The sequence below is a fragment of the Hylobates moloch genome, unplaced genomic scaffold (assembly GCF_009828535.3).
Source record: "Hylobates moloch isolate HMO894 unplaced genomic scaffold, HMol_V3 SCAFFOLD_23, whole genome shotgun sequence".
Taxonomy (NCBI): domain Eukaryota; kingdom Metazoa; phylum Chordata; class Mammalia; order Primates; family Hylobatidae; genus Hylobates; species Hylobates moloch.
Window position 1 is genome coordinate 13,967,877 of NW_026652298.1, and position 9,441 is coordinate 13,977,317.

At 33.5% G+C, this 9,441-nt stretch overlaps 1 protein-coding gene across 1 annotated transcript in view; it reads left to right on the forward strand.

Annotated features, from left to right (window-relative positions):
- The window catches only part of RNF180 (ring finger protein 180), a 224,501-nt gene extending 219,984 nt beyond the window's left edge, over nt 1-4,517 (forward strand). Inside the window, exon 8 of the mRNA XM_032144949.2 lies at nt 1,262-4,517. Coding sequence (XP_032000840.1) covers nt 1,262-1,461 — 200 coding nt within the window. The 3' untranslated portion in view covers nt 1,462-4,517. The remainder of the gene's footprint in view (nt 1-1,261) is intronic.
- Nucleotides 4,518-9,441: the final 4,924 nt, after the last annotated feature.

Here is a 9,441-nt window from a genome sequence, read left to right on the forward strand (position 1 = left end):
TAGAAATTATTTAAAAGCCTATTTGAAATGTAGCTCTACAAATTATTTTTAAATATCACTTATTTCATGTTTATCTTTTTAAATTTCATGTTTTGAACCTACGTAAATAAATATAATTTCCAAATAAACTTAATACATAAAAAATAGGATAGTTCTTGATTAAAGAGATTTGACTTTAAATGAGCATACTAATACCCAGATAAATGCAACTTTACCATCAGAATAAACAGCCTGACCTAGAGAATATTTCACATTACTCAATTGTTATGAGTGAACCAGAATTTGCTTCAGGCTAGAGCTTCACAGAACTTTTATCACCAGAGTTGTTAGCAAGTACCGGAATTACATTTTTCTGCCTAGTTTATTATGCTGTCCCTGTTCCCTAACACGAATAAACACAGAAATATTTAAAGTAGAAAGTAGATAAGTAAAAAGCAAAAGATTAATAGGTTATCTGTCCTCAGAAAATTGAGTTTCATTAAATGACTTTGGGTTTATATATTGGTCAACCAAAAAAAAAACAATTTGCTATTGAGCAGGTTTTTTCTCAAGCTCTAATTAGCATGTAAATATACAAAAGAAAATTGTATTTCATGATGTAATATTTCTCAGAAATGTCATATTCATTTAGTAATAAGTAGACTATAGTTTACTTTCAAGATTTGCTTTTTCTGTACCAACAAATCCCCATGCTTTGAATGCTATGGAAATTAAAGCTAAATTTCTTTAAAGGAGTGTCATTATGTCTGTCCAGTTTATTCGATGCTAAAATAAGATATTCTCCTTAGAACTTTGCTCAAAGAACTAAACTGAATGAAATTCTCAAAGTATAAGATACAAGGTTAAGTTGGTGATCAGAAGTTATAAAAGCAGTTGTAAAAATAAAACATGATAAATTTAGAAAATATTCTCTTGAAAATAATTACATTTGATCCCCACAAATTTTTGAAGAAATCAGATAGTATAGATGAGAAATTCATGACCAAAAGAGTTAAATGACTTGCCCCAGCCAAGTGGCAGACCTAGGCAAATCTCCTGACTTCATATCCTGTGTTCTTTGCTACCCTGCCTTTAATGCCCTGAACTAGAAGAGGCTTCTAATAGTTGCTTATCGTTGAAAAAACTGTCAGGAATACAACATAACTCCACTCAGTGAAATCAAGATATGCTTTGTTTAATTGTACTTGTGTTCATATTGCAGCTTCTTTTCTGAGCACTAGCTTGAATTTAATGGGCTTTAATATGTTCATACATCTTCTAGGTTTCCGCAGACATGCAGCTCCAGTTACAAGAAGGCAGTTCCCACATGGTGCACACAGGATGGATTACCTGCACTTTGAGGATGATAGCCGTGGATGGTGGTTTGACATGGATATGGTGATCATATATATTTATTCAGTGAACTGGGTCATTGGATTCATTGTTTTCTGCTTTCTTTGCTATTTTTTCTTTCCGTTTTAGGAATTTTCATACCTTACTACAATTGACCAATTCTAAATGATGTAAATAACAATTGCCTAAACATTTTTTAAATGTGCTTTGAAGTTTGTTTAATGTTGCATTATACAAATTGTTGGTGTTTATAGAAAGCCTGAGAATAATGAATTTATTTATTAATGTTTTTCATGTAACAAACTAAACTTTATTCAAGAGCTAACCTACCCAGCACTTAGCAACAATGCACTATTAATTTCATAGTTGTTCTTGGGTTAGGATTTGGGGCTCTGATTTTATAATATCACTTTAATACTTATTTTGATTGTAAAAAACTGAAGTTTTCTCTCCACTTAAAAATAGTAAAAATACAAAAAGAAATGATATTCTAGGTAGATATCATCTTTACTGAGAAAATATTTAGTCAATCACTTATTCCCCAGCAAATTATATGTATTAAAGATAAACCATATTCTCTGGGAACTAATCTAGCAGGGTATATTCAGTTTTGGTTTCTAATTGTCACTACTTACATCCCTTTCTATTACCAAGAAAACTGACTATTCTTTTTGTACAGATCTAATTAGTACAACATTTTAAATTATTATAAACAGAATAGTAAATACAAATCATGAGACTAATCCCTACCAAGACACTTTAGAGAGCTATATTAACACTTTCCAGATTGAAGGATTAATCACCAGAAGACATGAAAAATTTACTGACTTTTAGTAATCTAAAAGAGCAATGCATGTCCAAAATGTACTTTAGTGATTCATTTAAGTAGGAGATGGTCAAATATATTGTAAATGTGCAATAAAGAGTGGCTTTTAATTTTTTTAATGTCTGAATAAAGAATTGTTAGAAATTTTTTTAATGTCTGAATAAAGAATTGTTAGAAATAGGCTTATCGATTTTAGAAAGAAAACCTGACATTTTTAATTACAGTAATCATTAATTTTTTTCATTATTAAAATTTAAAAATAAGAGACCTGAATCATTAGAACGTGGGATAGAATTGGGGCAGGTAACCCAATTTGAAAAATGAAAAACTGGAGCAGAGACTTAAGCTTATTTATTCAGTTATTCTGGTGGTCTTCATGAAACCTGGGACAAAGTTTTTATTATGAATTACTAATCCAGTATTACTATACTATGATGTCATATGTCTGGTAATTCAATAAGCAAACTTTTACATAAAATAGGTGACTCTCTCGTGGCACTAAAAATACTACCACTATCCAAAAACATTGGGATCAACTGGGCTTTAACAGTTTCAATCTATGAAAAGCCAAAATTTAAGCTAATTGCTACTAACTGTATTTCAATAAAAGCACTTGACTGTTGGTGTGTGATGTTCTAAGAAATCTAGAAGAATGGTACTGATTTCTATTATAATGCTGTTATTATTGTGTTTTAAATTATATGTATTACAGAAAATAGTATATACTAGACATCAAATCCAGAAATCAGAACACTAAATACAATTTAGAAACACAGAGATAAATTCATACTCATAAATGGATATTTGTAATTACTAATTGCTCAAAGTAAACGTAAGGGAAAATATCAGCTCTCTTAAAATATATAACAAGATTGAAAACACACATATGAGGAGTTGCATTATTTTAAGAACTTCAAATTGCAGCCATTTCCTTGGCAACTTCTGGTTTATACACTCTAGAAAATATATCTTGATTCATTCCTAAATTACAATAAAAGTTTTAATTATGTATAAACTAAATAAGTATTATTATAGATACAGATCTCTCATAGGAACAAAGTTGATTCCCAATATATATTTGTTAGGTCAGTGATACATATCAGTTTATAGATCTCAATCTACTAAATATTTATGATACCCTTAAATAAATATGAACCTTTAAATGAAGAAAGCATAATCTGGAAAAGCATTCAAAATGGATTGAGTATATTTATCTTGACTAATAACTTGATCTGAAAATTATAGAATATTAAAAGAAGTAAATTCATAAAATTATAATTACTAATCTTTAAAATATTCTTAAATTTTATACAAGTGGAGATAAAAACTGCTAAATAAGAAGTATAGCATTTCCTAGATCTACCAGCTTATAAGAAGCCAGATAAAATCTCAGATGGAAAGAAACCAGTTTCTTCTGCTATGTAGCACACAGTAGCCATTCAAAATAAAATACATGGATGAGCTTTAGAGTAAAACAAAAAATTATAATGCTCTCCCTTAGCATCTCTCACAGTAAAAACTCATTGTCCAATAAAGAGCCAAAGAAAGGAAAAGAAGAAAAATGTTAAAGTTAATGAAGTATAGTACTTGTCCCAAGTAATATTATTTAATAAGCTTAATTTTATGAGTTATCATTATCAATAATTTCTATTTCTACCAAGCTTAATTATGGTAAAGGTTAATTTTAAACATGTTCACACATTTTTTTTAAAAAAGCCCTAATTGAAGTACATTTCTGAATAGTTTCAGCGGGTTATTTTTTAATTTTAAAAAAGCAAATTCACAAACCTAGACCCATTTATTTTATACTCAGCAGAAGATAGGGGAATTTAAATTAGACAAAGTTGAAAAAGCATCAGAATTTGTATTTTACAAAGCTTCTACCACTCTGAATCAACAAAATCAGGGATGGGAAAAAAAATTTCTGTATCTGCTGTATTATTAATGCCACTATAGTACTATATGCTAAATATGAAAGCAGTGCTGCCATCGGTTTCACTTCTGCCTTGGAATCTTGCTCCTAAGTTAGCTCTGTGGCATAACAAAATTCCAGTGAATAAAATTTTCATTTAAATGTCTTTTGTATGGCTAAATGAATATACAGATTCTTAAACATCTAATTTTTATATGGATTTCTCAAAGAATGCCTTATAGAAGAGCATTCTCTGATTAAATGCAATTACAGTTGGAGTCTTTGATTCTTCACAGAATTCTGTAGTTAAAGCCAGAGAACACTGTCATTTAGGAAAGTGTTCCTAAAGGTTGGAATGCTTTAACATGCTCAACTCTTACTTCTTGAAGTGTTTGATTGTCAGTAAATTTTCAAAGAACATTAAAGTTCTACCAATGTATACTTTTTTCCCCAGAATGCATTTATTTTTCTTATGCTTCTTCTTGAAGACAACACCTATAATAATTACACATTTCAGTTTTTACTTTTTCTTGCACAGATCCTGGGAGAACCATCATCAAGAAGTATATTTAGACCATGGTATTAACATATTACAGTAACAAGCATCTACTAAAATAGATACTTATCTTACATTCATGCTTCTATTGTAGGGTCAGGAAAACAAATACTTTACCATTCCCACTGTCCCTGAGGATCTCTCATGTGGTACAATAGATATACTTTGATCACATATTTTTCTTATTTCAGTACTTCTAAAAATAGCTTTTGGACTAGTATCACAAGTTTTATGGTTATTTCTCTTTCTGCATGCTACTATTAAGTACTATAAAACACAATCCTTCTAAACTTCCCTTACTCTTTCACATATTAAGTCTAAGAACCTCATCTAGAGCATATCCAGTAAACAGTATAGTTAAGTAACTGCCCACTACAGTGAATTTTCATTACTGATTACAGCCTTGCAAGAGACAAATACTGTTCTTCTAGAACCTGGTAAATATTTTACTTGCTTTACAAAAGTCACCTTGTCTACCAATAAAACTATTTAAAGGAAAAGGGAAGTGAGAAAAGACAGCAGCTAACATTTATATAACTTCTGTATCTTACTTTGCTGGTTACATTAATGTGTTATCTAATTTAATCTTCTCAATACTCTGAATCAGATGATATCCTCACATTACAAATGAAGAAGAGAAGTAATGCAACCAAAGTCACACAGGAAGGATTAGGAGGTGATTAACTTCATTTCTGTCGTATTCTAAGACCTTTACTCTTTTCACTATACTGTCAGTAATATCTGATAACTTGATCAAGTTGAATATTCACTGAGGAAGTTTTGGTAACACTGCTAGAGAAGCATGAGGAATAAAAGATGGTCTGGATCAAGAATGCAGGAAGATGATACTTGTACTTTGTTTTTGACAATTTTCATTGCTTATAACAATGAAAAACTTTAATATTTGCAGGAGACTAATATGAAATGCTACATTTGATAACTTTTATTCTGCATGGCAACTTTGATTTGTGGTGGCTGCCTAGAACGCTTTATTGAGAAGGATTCTGAGGTTACATCCAGGATCCAGGGGGAAAAAGTTTTCTGGATCCACTGGCATTGCCCCTCATATATAGGGGAAGGAGGGTCTTAAGGGAAAATTAGCCATCTCAGATATTTGCCATCCTTGGATAAGGGCACAGAAAATCATTCATGTTTTAGAAACTGGTATCGCCATTTGTTGAGGGGAACAAAATGTAGTTTTCTGACTATAATTAATAATACTATGATATACTCCAATTTAGCTATGATATAATAATAAACTACTTTCCAGTCTTACACTTCTCATTTTGCCTTAAAACAGAAGCTTAATAGGAACCTAATTGTGAATTACATCGATTTTTAAATAATAATGATATAGCTACAGTGTAGTTTAATTTTCTCATTTCAGAAAAATGTGAACTGTCATTCAAAAAATGAAGTAGAGTTCTGATTTGCAAATTCTACATAACTAAATGAACACTACTGGCTATTCTGATTCCAATATTGCAAGTAAATCGGGCAGACAGGAATATAGCAGAGAAGTCAACCTAGATCAGAAGTCAACAGCAATGCCTTTTAAACATTCATATGCCTACATTAAGTCTTGGTAAAATGTATATTTTTATTCAGAAGGTGTAGGGTAGGCCTGAGATTCTGCATTGCTAATAAACAGTCAGTGATACTGATCTGCTGCCCCATGGACCACACCTGGGATAGCAAGAAACTAAAGGAAGCACGTCTGAAAAGGTGGCCATGAATCTTGCTTTCTTATCATTAACTGTCCCCAAAAGACAAATTTCACATTGCTTTTGCATTTGAGAATTACACAATACTGGTTATCTAATATAAAGGGAGAATAATGAATTATGCTATACATAATTTTATATAAATCTGTTGAATAAGTTTTTGACTTTATCTGCCACATATTAAAGTCTAGGTATCAATATATAAGTATTTCATTTAAAATCTGTAATTCAAACTTTTTCTTTTCTTTAAACAAAAAAAAATTATTTTCCTACTTTTTCCCTATTCTCTGTCATTACCCATTCTTTCTTTGGCTATCTCTGTCTAAACTCTATTCATGTAGAACAAATGTGAGATAATATACAGTCACTTATAATACCACATCTGGAAATAGAAAACAAAATATACTGTGGCACTTCTGCTCGCTTCTAAATTTTAGTACACATTATAACTGCAAAATCAAGAGACCTTATCATCATCCTGGGTTATATGACTACAATTCACTTTATCTTTCTTTCCTCATTTCCTCACCTTGTGCATAACACAAACCTTCCCATAATTCTGCTGCAGTAAAATTCAATTTACCAGAAGATTGTGAATTGAAACAGCTATTATCCATGTATTTTCAGGGTGATTCTTCATAATATGAGGAGGAGCTACAGTTGTTCAATGCTAAATATATGCCAGGTACTATACAGTGCTTTGCACACAGTATCTCATTTCATATAACAACCCTAAAATACTTTTGTTACCACATCCATTTTATAGACAAGAAAATTGGAGCTCAAAGAGGTTAAGTAGCTTTCTTAAAGTCCTGTAGCTACCAGTGGTACAGCTAGGAGTCAAACCCGGGTCTGACTAGTTCTTGAGGCTATATTCTTGTCACTACATACACCTACAAAGTTCAATTCCTGATTTTGTTTTTCTTTAACAGTAACAAAGTAAAACAAAAATTCTACCTTAGTGAAACTTCTAGGGGTCCAGTGATCGATAAAATGTCAAGATACCCCTTCCAGGGTAAAAGATAAAGTGCTGCATCTAACCCTCCTACCACTAAAATAGAGGCACAATGCCCAGGGGATCCTCTTTAGATTTTAGATATAAAATACACCTTATTGGGGTGGCTATTCTGACCCATTTGCCAAATGATGCAAAGAGCTGGCAGTATAGAATATGGCCCAGACAAAAGAAGGCTCTTCAGTACGTTCATGTTGCCATACAAACTGCTCTGTCAATTGGGTCACATAATCTAGCAGATACAATGGTGCTTAAAGTATCAGTGATAGATGAGGTTGATATTTGGAGCCTTTGGCAAGCTTCATTAGGTAAATCACAGCACAGACCTTTAGGATTTTTGAGCAAAGCTATACCATCCTCTGTGGATAACTACTCTCCTTTTGAGAAACAGCTCTTGGCCTATTACTGGGCCTTAGTAGAGACAAACACTTGATCATGGGCCACTAAGTTACCCTGCTACCTGAACTTCCCATCATGAACTGGGTGTTGTCTGACAAGACATAATGTTGAGTGTGCACAGCAGTACTCTGTTATCAAAGGGAGGCAGTATATATGAGATCAGACTTGAGGAGGCCCTTAAGGCACCAGGAAGTTACATGAGGGATTTGCCAATATGTCCATGGTCCCTATTCCCCCTACATTACCTTCTCTCTTTCAATCCATACCTAAGTCTTCTGCCTAAGACAAGTTGACTGAGGAAGGGAAAAAAAAAGAAAAAAAAAAAACCTCAGGTCTGGTTAACAAATGATTCTGCATTGTATGCAAGTACCACTCAAAAGTGGACAGCTGAAACTCTGCAGCCTTACTCTGGGCATCCATGAAAGACTATAGTAAATGAGAATCCTCCCAGTGGGCAGAACTTCAAGCAGTGCCCTTGCTTGGTTATTTTTCCCAAGAGAATAAAATAGCCAGAGATACCAGTCTGTAATGGATTGACTCTGACAGATGGTTTGGCTGAAGGGTCAGGGATTTAGAAGGAATATACTTGAAAAATTGTTGGCAAGGAGGTTTGGGAAAGAGGAATCTGGATGGACCTCTTCTAGAATGACACCCAGAAATATTTGTGTCAATATGAATTCTCTCTAGAGAGTTATGTCAATGGAGGAGAATTTTAACAATAAAATGGAAAGAGTGACCTCTTCTGTAGACACCAGTCAGCCTCTTTCCCCAGCTACTCTAGTTATTACCAAAACACTTTGTTCGATGGGCTCATGAACAAAGTGGCCATGGTGGCAGGGACGGAGGCTATGCATGGGCTCAGCAACATGAATCTCTACTCACCATAACAGACACTGTTGAGGACCTAAACTGCCAGCAGCAGGGACCAACAACAAGTCCCTGATATGGTATAATTTCCTGGGGTAACAGGCTGGTGGCAGGTTTATTATGCACTGGACTGCTTTCTCACGGAAGGGAAAGCATTTTGTTCTTAGAGGAATAAACTTTTACACTGAATATGATTTTTTCTTCTGTGCATATGATTCTTCTGCTAAAATGACCAAGTACAGACCTACAGAATGCTTTGTCCACTGTCATGTATCCCACTCAATATCAATTTTAATCAAGAATTCATTTCACAACTGATGGAAGTTACTGGTCTCCTCATTTTCCCCATAATCCCAAAGCAGCTGGTTTGACAATTGTACAAAGGCCTTTGAAGAACCAGCTAAGGTAACAGGTGGTGTTACTTTGCAGGGCTGGGGCAATGTCCTCCAGAATGTGGTATGTGATCTAAATTAGCATCTAGTATACAGTGCTGTTTTTCCCCATTACCAGGATTCACACATCCAAGTATCAAGAGGTGGAAACAGGAGAGGCCTCTTTACTACTCCTAGGGATCCACCACCAAAATGTATTCTTCCTATCCTCATAACTTTAAAATGTGCTGGTTTAGAAGTCCTAGTTCCAGAGGGAGGAATGCTTCTACTAGAGGAACAATGATTCCACTAAACTGAAAGTTGAAACTGCCACCTGGTCACTCTGGATTTTTTATGCCTCTGAATGAACAGACAAACAAGGGGGTTACTGTAATAGCTGAAGTAACTACTCCCATCAAGAGAGGATTGGGTTGCTACT